At 41.4% G+C, this 14,055-nt stretch overlaps 1 protein-coding gene across 6 annotated transcripts in view; it reads right to left on the reverse strand.

Moving 5' to 3' along the window:
- The window catches only part of LOC126473250 (ribonuclease 3), a 313,037-nt gene that overhangs the window by 101,285 nt on the left and 197,697 nt on the right, over positions 1-14,055 (reverse strand). For all 6 annotated transcript variants that reach the window (XR_007586426.1, XR_007586425.1, XM_050100177.1 and 3 more), the window contains one exon: positions 3,553-3,698. Coding sequence is in view for 4 of the 6 variants with exons in the window: in XM_050100177.1 (XP_049956134.1) it covers positions 3,553-3,698 (146 nt within the window). In the remaining 2 variants the exon portion in view is untranslated. The remainder of the gene's footprint in view (positions 1-3,552; positions 3,699-14,055) is intronic.

Here is a 14,055-nt window from a genome sequence, read left to right on the forward strand (position 1 = left end):
TTCTACATCTGCAGCACCTGATACCAGATCCCTCCTCTCAAAACAGATGCATATGGGTGGAAATGCCACAGACTGTGCCAGGGGGATGGAAAGGAGGTATGGTTGAAGACCTGGACTCCTCGATTGCCAGTTGTGGGAAGGAAGGGTGGATAGCAATGTCCATAATGACATCACTGCAGATGAAGAAGGCTGTGCTTGGTGTGCCTCTGAGGTGCTGGCCCATGGGCCTCATGGTCACTGGAAGGTGGAGGGGGAGTGGGCAGCGGTAGGTATACCACCTGTGCTTGTGGCTGGAGCTGGCTGTGGTGGAGACTCACATTGGCATGGTGCGATATATACTCAAAACAAAGTGAAGGCCAAGGCAGTGGCAGAGGATCAGACAGCCTTCTTCATCTGTTGCTTAAAGTTCCAAATGATATGTTCTGCTTTACCTTTTGAGGAAAGATGTAATGAGCCAAGGCTGTGAGGGTGGCGTCGGCCGTGGTAGACGCCAGGCGTACAACATACAGTTACTCTGAGTAGGCATCCACGAAGAGCTATCGCATCAACCCTAATGTAACCAACTCGGACAGCAAGTTATCACAACTGTCTGAAATTGATCCATAATTGCCCCCCACCGGTGATGGCACTGTGAGTGGCAGCCACGAGACAAATGCCGGGACGAAGCTATGCCCTCGAAGCGATTGCCACATCGTCTGGTGGGGTCTCATGGCTGTCCTGCTCAGTATAAGTGAGCGTTCTGCCAGGAACGGCTGTTCTCGTTGGTGCTCCGTATGATCCACATATTACATTGGCTGCCATGTGATGAGAACTACCAACTTGGACCTGGACTACTCTCAGACTGTGAGATTCTTTATTTGTTCACCATTCGTATATCCAATGAATAGGGAAAAATGAGTGTCAGGAAGTGTAAACCCCATTGGACCCAATAAATAGGCTTGTAAAGTCGAGGTGGATGCAGTTTGAGGGACGATGGGGTAAAGGCCAGGGTGTAAATGACTGTGAGGACGCTGCTTGGTGCCAAGCACACACCATGCTGCCATTCTCTCAATGTCACTATCAATAGCTGGCCAATCCACATACTGGCAAGCCAATGCCTTAATGTGGGACATCAAGGTGCAGCAAGCTCAAGACGTGTCACTGCAATTTGGCTGGAATCACAACCCAATGCGTGTCAGTCTCAGTATTCAAGAGAATGATGTCATCGACAACTGAACACCTATGAGAAATGTGTTTCCAGGGTTTGAACTCGGTTGACAATCGGCAGGTGAGGCAGGGTAACCAGCCATGGGTCGCATGTCATAGAACCTGCCGCAGTGTGGGATTGCAGCATGTGGCAGTGGCGACACGTGTGGCTGTAATGGTGAAACTGTCCAACATATGTTGTCATGCAGTATCAACTTGGTTGCAGAGGCCCTCACGTTGGTAGAAAACAGGGTCCAGGCCAGAGGGTAGGCTCAACATGGAATCGGAGTTGGAATGTTGTGCTGCAGAATTAAACCGGATGGTAAAATTATATGCACTCAGGAGCAATGCCCAGTACCAGAAGTGTCCAGCCGTTCACTCCGGGAGGGTGGATTGTGGCTCGAATAATGTAACCAAGGGCTTAAATCCTTAATTAGAGAGAAATTCACCTCAAAAAGGTAGACATGAAATATTTTAACCCAAATACTACTGCCAGTGCCTCCTTCTCGATCTGTGAGTAGTTTCACTGTGCAGAGGTCACTGTCTTGGGCACACATGCAATTGGCTGCTCAGAGTCATCCTCTGATTTTTACAAGTGAAGTGGCCCAGATTTCATAGTTCAATAACTCCAGCAGCATGTATATGTCCAGTTCCTGCTTCATTATAGTACATAAGCCCACTGAAGTGCATCTGACATGGTAGAAATGATGCATGGCATTCAGCCAACATGTGATGTGCTTCTGAAAATCTGAGGCTCAGTTCAACTCCAGCTTTAATAAAGATGCAAAAGTCAAGCAAATATTGTCTAGTTCCTGTAAAGGGACTGCATTAGATACAACCTTGACTTTGCCAGAGGTGAAAAATCCAAACAGTGTAAAGGCGTTGAGACCAAAAATATTATTAGCCAATGGGTGGCCGACAACAAGTAATGCAATGAGCGCTGTAACATTTTTGTAGGCTGCCATGACCAAGAACTGCCCATGAAGGGGAATATAACTGTCCTCTTAGGTCACCAAATGCCAGAAGGATGGAGACAACTCAAGCATGTCCAGTTGTGCATACGTTGAGAGACTCGTCAATGAGATGGTCACCCCTGTGTCCGCCTAAAAATAGACATCCTCATTATAAATGTGGAACCTTGAGAAATAACATCTGCATGAAAGGGTCATCCAGCAGGACTACTAACTGCAGCACATGTAGTGTCCTAATACCATCATGGGGTGTGATAGGAGCAGGTTGTGTGGGCATGACACACTGACTGAAGCTGCTCCTCTTTGCCATGAAGCGTACAGGACTTCCAGCAATGTGGACAGTCTGCCTGGAAGTAAGCGGGAAAACACTGTGCGGCCGAAAGGAGCAGCCCTCATGATCTGTGGCGAGGCATGACCAGAGGCTCAGATGCCACAGAAATGTCAGACACAACAAATCACGAAGATGCTGACTGGGAGCTGTCCTACACCTGTGGTGCAAAGAGTAAAGCGTGTAGAGTTGCGTCGATCACCGCAACATGTAGCCTTGCCATGAGTCGTTCATTAGCTGCCTGTGTGATTTTAAATGTGTGTGCAATGTGCAAAATGTCCTCCAACAAGGGGTTATCTAGTTTCAGCACCGCAGTGCAGACCTCCGGATCTTGTGCAAGGTTCTGCAGTTGAGACCCTACATGTCAGTGACTCAGATGTGTGTGACTGTCCCAGTTGTTTATATTATTGCTGGAACTTGAGTCTGGAGGCAACCACATGATACCTGTGGGAATAGTAATTAATCAACAGAATGCAGATCTCTGGCAAAAAAGAGCACAACAAAGTCTGACAGAGGGGCCAACTCTCAGAGCAGAAAGACGTTCCCTCTCATCCCGTGCGGTAAGTCTCCCCTGACTAGTGGTTATGGGTGACTTTCCTGAAATCTACGCGTTTTTCTAGCCTAGACCTCTCCAGTCCTTTTCCTTCACCCTCCTCTTCCTTCCTCTTCAACCTTTCTTCTGTAGAAGGAGCCACTGGCTCTGAAAGCTTGCCAATTGCAACCGCCTTTTATGTGTGTGTTCTGCCACCGCTTGGTGAGTAGATTTTTTATCTATCCAGTTAAATTATTTCTCTGAACTGAGTATTCCTGAACTGTCATACATGAATGATACTGACAATGAAGATACATATTAATATTTTTGTTTCAAACTTACACAGCACAAAGTGTAAGTGGAAATGCTTCGCTTACTTTATACACATGATTGTCTATAAGTATACCATCATTAATACATACATTTGTGAAGCTGTGAGCTCTTCATGGGATTCTCACAAAATAAATTTAAAAATGTAGCTACACATGATCAACAATTATGAAATTTATTTTGTTTTCTTCTTTTAGCCAACGTACCATGTGAAAGCTCCAAAGCCTCTTTGGCTGCACTCATCTCAGCCTGTTGAATACTATGTCCAGAAGCCTTGGCAAGCCGCTCGCCTCGAAAATAAACAGCTACTGTATAAACTCGAGTATTAGTTGGGCCTTTGCATTCAATTACTCTGAAAAAGGAAGAGTAAAATAGAATATATGACCACTGCTTCTCTTAAAAAACAATACATATGCAAAAATAAGATTTCTCATTAAGCAGATCAAACAAAACAGTGTGATATATTTGAAACATTCAATTCTGTGAATGAAAAGTTCACAATTGCAGCAGAAAATGTTTTGTTGTCCATAAACTTTATTAAACGTGGTTCACAGAAAGAACAAAAGACTTAACATTCAAGCTATAAGCCAAATAATGAGTTACACCAGCTATTATGTTTTTGTAATTGATAACCCTATTCAATAACTTAATTTTTTTCCAGTATATTCATCTATCATTATACAAAGTGTGTCCAGAAAGTAAGAGCACTGAGTCTCTAATGCTCAAAGTGCTTCTTTTCTTCCATCAAAGTTAGCAGCATTGAGTTCATGGACAAGGTATTGGCAACAGAATGTATGCTTGTTTGTCTCAGTCGATTGGAAACTCTTGTCATTAGTGCTATGCTGACATGATTGTGTGTATTCCAAATCCCTTCACCTGCAATGCATGAAGCATAATTCAATTTCTTCTTGCAAAGGAAAATGTGTCTCATTCCAGATTATTAGCAAAATCAAAACTTTTTATTGGGATAAACAATATTAATATGTACAAATGTTGTTGTGGGTTTAGAAGTGGTGAAACAGATATTCATGATGAACAAGGAGTGGGCATCTCTCATGTGTGACTGATGAGATTCTACATTGAATTTTTGTGCCAGGGGGAAACAATGTGGTGCCGTACTGTGAAACTCTAAAAAAGTATGGAAGATGATACAGTACAAAAGATGGGGAATGTTGACAGAGGGAGTGTGCTTGCTGCATGACGATGCACATCCATCACCACAAAGTTAATCTCAGAATGAATACATTCACAGTTTTGGCCTACTTAGCTTTCTGAGACATTAAAACCTCTGATGATGTCTCCAGCATTGGCAGAATAAACATTAGGTGGAGAATTATGCCTTGGACCAAGGCCTAAAGCCCATACAACAGCGGTGTCACAAAGTTATTCTTGGATTCATTTGGTTGGGATATCATGAACCATGGACCTTGCCGTTGGTGGGGAGGCTTGCGTACCTCAGCGATACAGATGGCCGTACCGTAGGTGCAACCACAATGGAGGGGTATCTGTTGAGAGGCCAGACAAACGTGTGGTTCCTGAAGAGGGGCAGCAGACTTTTCATTAGTAGCAGGGGCAACAGTCTGGATGACTGACTGATCTGGCCTTGTAACACTAACCAAAACGGCCTTGCTGTGCTGGTACTGCGAATGGCAGAAAGCAAGGGGAAACTACAGCCGTAATTTTTCCCAAGGGCATGCAGCTTAGCTGGATGGCTAAATGATGATGGCGTCCTCTTGGGTAAAATACTCCGGAGGTAAAATAGTCCCCCATTCGGATCTCCAGGTGGGGACTATTCAAGAGGACATCATTATCAGGAGAAAGAAAATCGGCGTTCTACAGATCGGAGCATGGAATGTCAGATCCCTTAATTGGGCAGGTAGTTTAGAAAATTTAAAAAGGGAAATGGATAGGTTAAAGTTAGATATAGTGGGAATTAGTGAAGTTCAGTGGCAGGAGGAACAAGACTTTTGGTTAGGCGAATACAGGGTTATAAATACAAAATCAAATAGGGGTAATGCAGGAGTAGGTTTAATAATGAATAAAAAAATAGGTGAGCGGGTAAGCTACTACAAACAGCATAGTGAACACATTATTGTGACCAAGATAGACATGAAGCCCACACCTACTACAGTAGTACAAGTTTATATGCCAACTAGCTCTGCAGATGATGAAAAAATTGATGAAATGTATGATGAGATAAAAGAAATTATTCAGGTAGTGAAGGGAGACGAAAATTTAATAGTCATGGGTGACTGGAATTCAAGAGTAGGAAAAGGGAGAGAAGGAAACATAGTAGGTGAATATGGATTGGGGGTAAGAAATGAAAGAGGAGGCCATCTGGTAGAATTTTGCACAGAGCATAACTTAATCATAGCTAACACTTGGTTCAAGAATCATAAAAGAAGGTTGTACACATGGAAGAATCCTGGAGATACTAGAAAGTATCAGATACACTATATAATGGTAAGACAGAGATTTAGGAACCAGGTTTTAAATTGTAACACATTTCCAGGGGCAGATGTGGACTCTGACACAATCTATTGGTTATGAACTATAGATTAAAACTGAAGAAACTGCAAAAAGGTGGGAACTTAAGAAGATGGGACCTGGATAAACTGATTAAACCAGAGGTTGTACAGAGTTTCAAAGTGAGCATAAGGGAACAATTGTCACGAATGGGGGAAAGAAATACAGTAGAAGAAGAATGGGTAGCTCTGAGGGATGAAGTAGTGAAGGCAGCAGAGGCTCAAGTAGTTAAAAAGATGAGGGGTAGTAGAAATCCTTGAGGTACAGAAGAAATATTGAATTTAATTGATGAAAGGAGAAAATTTAAAAATGCAGTAAATGAAGCACGCAAAAAGGAATACAAACACCTCAAAAATGAGATTGACAGGAAGTGCCAAATGGTTAAGCAGGGATGGCTAGAGGACAAATGTAAGGCTGTAGAGGCTTATCTCACTAGGGGTAAGATAGATACTGCCTACAGGAAAATTAAAGAGACATTTGGAGAAAAGAGAAACACTTGTATGAATATCAAGAGCTCAGAAGGAAACCCACTTCTAAGCAAAGAAGGGAAAGCAGAAAGGTGGAAGAAGTATACAGAGGGTCTATACATGGGCGATGTATTTGAGGACAATATTATGGAAATGGAAGAGGATGTAGATGAAGATGAAATGGGAGATACAATACTGCGTGAAGAGTTTGACAGAGCACTGAAAGACCTAAGTCGAAACAAGGCCCCGGGAGTAGACAACATTCCATTAGAACTACTGACAGCCTTGGGAGAGTCAGTCCTGACAAAACTCTACCATCTGGTGAGCAAGATGTATGAGACAGGCGAAATACCCTCAGACTTCAAGAAGAATACAATAATTCCAATCCCAAAGAAAGTAGGTGTTGACAGATGCGGAAATTACTGAACTATCGGTTTAATAAGTCACAGCTGCAAAATACAAACGCGAATTCTTTACAGATGAATGGAAAAACTGGTAGAAGCTGACCTCGGGTATGGTCAGTTTGGATTCCGTAGAAATATTGGAACACATGAGGCAATACTGACTCTACGACTTATCTCAGAAGAAAGATTAAGGAAAGGCAAACCTATGTTTCTAGCATTTATAGACTTAGAGAAAGCTTTTGACAATGTTGACTGGAATTCTTTCTTTCCAATTCTAAGTGTGGCAGGGGTAAAATACAGGGAGCGAAAGGCTATTTACAATTTGTACAGAAACCAGATGGCAGTTATAAGAGTCGAGGGGCATGAAAGGGAAGCAGTGGTTGGGAAGGGAGTGAGACAGGGTTCTAGCCTCTTCCCGATGTTATTCAATCTGTATATTGAGCAAGCAGTAAAGGAAACAAAAGAAAAATTCGGAGTAGGTATTAAAATCCATGGAGAAGAAATAAAAACACTGAGGTTCGCCAATGACATTGTAATTCTGTCAGAGACAGCAAAGGACTTGGAAGAGCAGTTGAATGGAATGGACAGTGTCTTGAAAGGATGATATAGGATGAACAATAACAAAAGCAAAATGAGGATAATGGAATGTAGTTGAATTAAGTCGGGTGATGTTGAGGGAATTAGATTAGGAAATGAGACACTTAAATTAGTAAAGGAGTTTTGCTATTTGGGGAGCAAAACAACTGATGATGGTCGAAGTAGAGAGGATATTTGTATGGAGTGTAGCCATGTCTGAAAGTGAAACATGAGTGATAAATAGTTTGGACAAGAAGAGAGTAGAAGCTTTTAGAAATGTGGTGTTACAGAAGAATGCTGAAGATTAGATGGGTAGATCACATAACTAATGAGGAGGTATTGCATAGAATTGGGGAAAAAATGAGTTTGTGGCACAACTTGACAAGAAGAAATGACCGGTTGGTAGGACATGTTCTGAGGCATCAAGGGATCACAAATTTAGCATTGGAGGGCAGAGCGGAGGGTAAAAATCATAGAGGGAGACCAAGAGACGAATACACTAAGCACATTCAGAAGAATGTAGGTTGCAGTAAGTACTGGGAGATGATGAAGCTTGCACAGGATAGAGTAGCAGGGGGAGCTGCATCAAACCAGTCTCAGGACTGAAGACCACAACAACAACAACAACAACAACAACTAGCCTGACCACAGCACTGAACTTGCAGCATTTGTTTGTCTTTTCAACACTCAGAAGTTGTTTAAATGGGGAAAAAGTTTTTCCCTACTGACGATGAGGTACGGACTGCTGTCAAACAATGGGCCACAGAGGTTGTGGATGACTTCTTGGGTGAAGGCATCAGAAGCCCAACTTTGGCGCACACACTGCACTGGGAATGAATACAGGTATGTCAAAAAATAATGTTTACTGTAGATATTTAAAATTCAAGTTTAGCAGAAATATACTGCTTTTCGATTTTTATACAAATGAGTACTCTTAAATTTTGGACATTCTTCATACTTACTGCTATATAAAACAATTTACTAAACAAAATATTTTTGAGATTTCAGCTTGCATATACTCATTACCTGAAGTGCTTATGTTTCACTCATGTTATAACATTTATTTTTGTTCAAGTGGTAAATTATTTGTTCTCTAGACACTTCTTAATATGTAAGCATTGACCATTTTAACTGTCATGGCAAAGTGTCAGAAATATAAAGCTTCCTAACAGATTATAACAATGAAAACAATCAGTTTTTGACAAAATAAATTAATTGGATGGATAAAAGTCTACTCACTCAGCAACAGCAGAACATACACATAAAAGAAGGCTATAATCAGGCAAGCTTTCGACACCAGTGGCTGGTTGAAGGGTTGAAGGGGAAGGAAGAGGGGTGAAGGAAATGGACTGGAGAGGTCTAGGAAAAGGGGTAGATTTTGGGAAAGTCACCCAGAACCGCGGGTTAGGAATTTACCAGATGGGATGAGAAGGAAAGACTGTGTTGGGGACTGTATCGGATGAGATTTGAAAACTTGAGAGATTAAAGGTAGAAGAAAGGGCAATATCCAAAACAGGGATAATTACTTAAACAATGAGTTAGTAAGAGTGAGAAGCTAAGTGCATTGTATGTAACAGAGGCGGGAAGGGGCGGTGAAAAATAAATGGGTAAGACAATAAGAGATGCAGAAAACTAAAATGGAATGAAGAAAAGAGTAATTACTGTGAAGAAAGGCAGAGATGGAAGAAATTAACATCAATTATGGCCACATAGGTGGCAAGAACCAAGGACATGTTGTAGCGGTAGTTCCCACCTGCAGAGTACTGAGAAACTGGTGTCTGGGGGAAGAATCCAGCTGGTGTGTGTGATGAAACAGGCTCTGAGGTCATGATTGTCATGTTGTAGAGCATGCCCTGCAATAGGATATTGCATGTTGCCAGTATACATCCTCTGCCTATGCCCATTCATCCTAATTGATAATTTGGTGGTAGTCATGTGATGTAAAAGGTTGAAAAGTGTTTACAAAAGTTGTTCAAATGGCTCTAAGCACTATGGGACGTAACATCTGAGATCATCAGTCCCCCAGACTTAGACCTACTTAAACCTAACTAACCAAAGGACATCACACACATCCATGCCTGAGGCAGGATTCGAACCTGTGACCGTAGCAGCAGGGTGGTTCCAGACTGAAGTGCCTAAAACCGCTCGGCCACAGCGGCCGGCCGAACAGTGTTTACATAAAAGCTGGTATATGATGTGTGTTGTTTCGCAGGTGGCTCTCCCTTTGATAGTATATGTTTTGCCAGTTAAAGGGATGGTACAGATGGTGGTAGGAGGGTGCATAGAGCAAGTCTTATAGCAGGGATGGTCACAGGGGTAGGAGCCACAGGGTAAGGAGATGGGTGCAGATGGAGTATAGGGTTTGACAAGGATATTTCAGAGATTGGGAGGACGACAAAAACCTGTTCTAGGTGTGGTGGGCAAAATCTCAGACAGAATGGATCTTATTGATTGGCGACTCCATGGAGTGTTCTGTGCACCACGACCAAATAGTGGACAGAATTGGAAAGAGAATCAGTATTGGTCATACTTTTTGTTTTATTATCCACAAAATCGATTCTCGCTCACTTAGTGACCATCCTTAGTGCTATTACTATTTTTATATATTTGACTCCTTAGTCTTAACGTAACATTTTACATAAATCATGAATGTTGTACTTCTAACTTCCCACGCCAGATGGTGGGTATTATGTTTTTTAAAAAACCTGTGTTATACTTCATTTCATGTTAGTCATATATTACTCTTTTTCATTTTCTTTTTCTCTTTTACTTGTCCTGCACTCTGACAACTTATTATCGATGCTTTTTTTTTTTTTTTTTTTTTTTTTTTTTTTTTTCCCCACATAGAGGGCGTTCCAAGCCCTGTCACACCGAGGTCTGTTCAACAGGTGCATGTAAACAGCAGCCTCAGCTTATGTGATTGCTCTAAGCTTGTTGTGCCACCAATTTTAATTGTATATTACAGGTATGTTCCTACCAACTGTTATGTTCATATGCAAGTGTAGTTGTGATTTCTGTTTTATACTCTCTGATCGTTATGTGAAATTTTTAACTTCTAGCACTGAGGATGGTCACTAAGTGACTGAAAATCGATTTTGCGGATAATAAAACAAAAAATACAATCAATGCTGATTCTCCTTCCAAGAATGGATCTTGTTTCAGGGCATGATTTTAGGAAGTCATGGCCTTGTCGAAGTAACTGATTAACAAATTACAGACCAGGATAATACTGAGAGACCAGTGGTGTGCTCTGAAGCTGTTTTTTGCAAAGGTCAGTAGGACCGGGATTGGATGTGATGGCCCTGGAAATCTGCTTTTGAACTAGGATGGTGGGGTAATTATATCCAGTGAAGGCTGAGGTAAGAATGGTGGTGCATTGCTGTAAAGAGTCTGCGTCCAAACAAATATGTTTGCCTTGAATGCCAAGGCTGTATGGGAGGGAATGATTGACGTGGAAAGGATGGCAACTGTCAAAATGTAAGTACAGTTGTTTGTTAGTAGGTTTGATTTAGACAGAAATGTGTAGCTATCCTTCGATGAGGGTATCAACTACAAGGAAAGTGGCACGGGATTTGGCATAGGACAGTGTGAAATTTAATTGGAAGAAGGTATTCAGAGGTTTCGGAAATTTTAACAGGTTAGCCTCACCATGAGCACATATGGTAAAGATGTCATCAATGTATCTAAGCCAAACTAGGGGCTGAAGACTTATGGATCCTAGGAAAGCTGCCTCCAAGCGATCCATGAACAGGTTGGCATAGCAAGAAGCCATCCTGGTTCCCATGACTGTACCCCTGCACTGTTTGTATGTCTGCCCCTCAAAGGTGAAGTAGCTGTTGGCAAGTATAAAGTCGATTAAGGTGAGTAGGATGGGAGAGCCACCTGTGAAGTGATACATGTCATATACCAGGTGTTATGTAAACACTGTTCAGCCTTTTATGTCGGCATGACTACCACCATATTTTCAATTAGGATAAATGGGCATAGGCAGGGGGTGTATACTGGCAACACACAATATCCTGTTGCAGAGCATACTTTACAACATGATAATTGTGAGCTTGGTGCATGTTTCACCACATGCACCATCCGGATTCTTCCTCCAGACACCAGTTTCTCAGAACTCCATAGGTGGGAACTATCACTATAACATATCCTCGGTTCTCGCCACCCATTTGGCCTTAACTTATGATAATTTCTTCTGTGTTAGCATTTACTAATAGTAATTACTCTTTTATTCACTCCCTTTTAGTTTTCTGCATCTTTCATCTTTCATTGTCTTACCCATCTATTTTTCTCCACCCCCCTCCCATCTCTGTTACGTACAATGCACATATCTCTTCACTCTTATTGATTCATGCACAATGTTTAAGCAGTAATCTCTGTTTTGCGTATTACCCTGCCTTCCATCTTTAAGCTCTCTGGTTTTCAAATCTCATTTGATGCAGTCCCCTACAATCAGTCCTTCCTTCTCATCCCATTTGGTAAGTCTCCCCTGACTTGCAGTCCTGGGCGACTTTCCCGAAATCTACCCCTCTTCCTAGACCTCTCCAGTCCTTTTCCTTCACCCCTCTTCCTTCCCTTTCAATCTTTCAGCATGAAGAAGGAGCCACTGGTTCTGAAAGCTTGGCTAATTATAACCTTCTTTTATGTGTGTGTTCTTCCACTGCTTGGTGAGTATATTTTTATCTATCCAATTAATTTATTTCCTAACAGATTAGGCATGTGCCACACACATGAAACTTCCTAACAGATTAAAACTATATGCCAAACCAGGACTTGAATGTGAGATCTTTAACTTTCATGGACAGTTGCTCTACTGATTGAGCTATCTAAGCACAACTCATGACCCATCTCCACAGCTTTACTTCTGTCAGTGCCTCTGTCAGAATTACATTATTAATTTGTGTGCTCAAAATAACGTGAGATATGATACTATTTGGAGCAGTATGTGAGTGTCTTGTTCTTTTGAACACAGAATTTATTTTTCTGTATACAAACTGTGATGTATCATAATAATTCTAAAATGGCTCTAGTGTGTGAAATGTTCCACAATATTTCTAAGTTTCAGAATCGCACTGTTTCACGATGTGAAATAGTCTTATAATTACACAGCCTTAATGAAAATACAACAAACTAACAACATTTTTGATAATTTAACTAATAGCAAACCTTCAGAACATGTGCAAACTGCAAGTTAAAAACAGATAAAAGACGACTCAACAATTACTTCAACAAAAAAATCTTCAGGTATGAAAATGAACAAACACTACATTTACTAACTGCTGCAATTTTATCATTATCTTTTAAATCAAGCTTAAACATATTATCTCTCTCAGAGTAAGACATGCAGCAAAGGCAAAACGTGCATCTCATAGATTTTAAGCGCCTCATCCAAATTAAACATCTTGATGAGATATAAAACAACTTATATGAATGTGTGATGTCTATTCTTTTGGGCATGTCCAAAAGAACAGACATAATTGATTCACCTAGATGCACAACAAATCTACAATCTTCAGTGTGGATGCACCCTTTGTTCAAACTCTAGCAGGAATGTAACAATTAACGAGCACAGATTACATGTATGGGGAATGTGGATACGTGACGCTAGGTGGGAATGGGGGTCGGCAAGGAAGCGTGCTGGGATAGTCTGTGCATTTGCGATAAAACACTGTCCACATGGCGCAGTAGTTAGCGCAACTGTGTAGTAAGCAGGAGATCCCAGGTTTGAGTCCCACTCAGCCACACATTTTCACTCATCATTGCTCATTCCGCACAAAGTCCCGATGCAGCTGATATCATTAGTTCCTTCTATGTCCTTTCATTTCCTTTCTTCCCCCACCCCCTTTTCCCAGCTTCAATTACATAATAAAACAACTTGTTGACTATTGTCACTGTGACATACAGGGTGTCCATAAAGTCCCTTTACAACTTCAAAATTTTATTACAATGGCAGTTGTTGAAATATTTTAACAAAATTTCTTTTATTGTAATCACTGTTTAAAGTTTTTACACATACTAAAATTTTGTGTTTCAGATACTCTGTTGAGGGAAGGAACTGAACCTCTATAAAATAGCAACTCCTCAAGAGAAGGCACAATGTGTGTCCTGGTTTATTGAGACAAAATCGGATACACAGACTCAATGAAACTTCAGAACGAAGTATGGAAGAGATCCATCATCATGCCCTTCAATTCGTGCATGGCACAAAAAATTTTGGGAGACAGGAACAGTGCTGGATAAAGGGAGGAGCGGGCAACCAAGAACATCTGAGGAAAACATTGATTGCATTTTAAACGGCTTCACTCATTCACCTATGAAGTCCATCTGCACTGCTGCCAGACAGTTGAAACTATCATGTTCAACTGTGCATAATGTCCTCCATAAGAACTTATGGTTGTATGCTTACAAAGTGCAACTGTTACAGACACTTGAGCCAAATGACAAGCCAAAACAGACAGAGTTTACACTCAACATACTGGAATGCCTTTCGGAGGATGAAGCATTCCTCAAGTGAGTTTGCTTCAGTGACAAGGCAACTTTTCATGTTTCTGGGACATTAAACAGACACAATCTGGGGATCTAAACACTCTCAAGTGAGTAGGGAGCTTCACCGGGATAGTCCAAAAGTGAATGTGTGGTGTGGAATTATGTGCAACCAAATAATTGGTCCATTTATCACCAATGAGACAATTACTGCACATGTTTACCTTGACCTTCTGAACAAATATGTAGC

This window comes from Schistocerca serialis, chromosome 4 (assembly GCF_023864345.2).
Source record: "Schistocerca serialis cubense isolate TAMUIC-IGC-003099 chromosome 4, iqSchSeri2.2, whole genome shotgun sequence".
NCBI lineage: Eukaryota > Metazoa > Arthropoda > Insecta > Orthoptera > Acrididae > Schistocerca > Schistocerca serialis.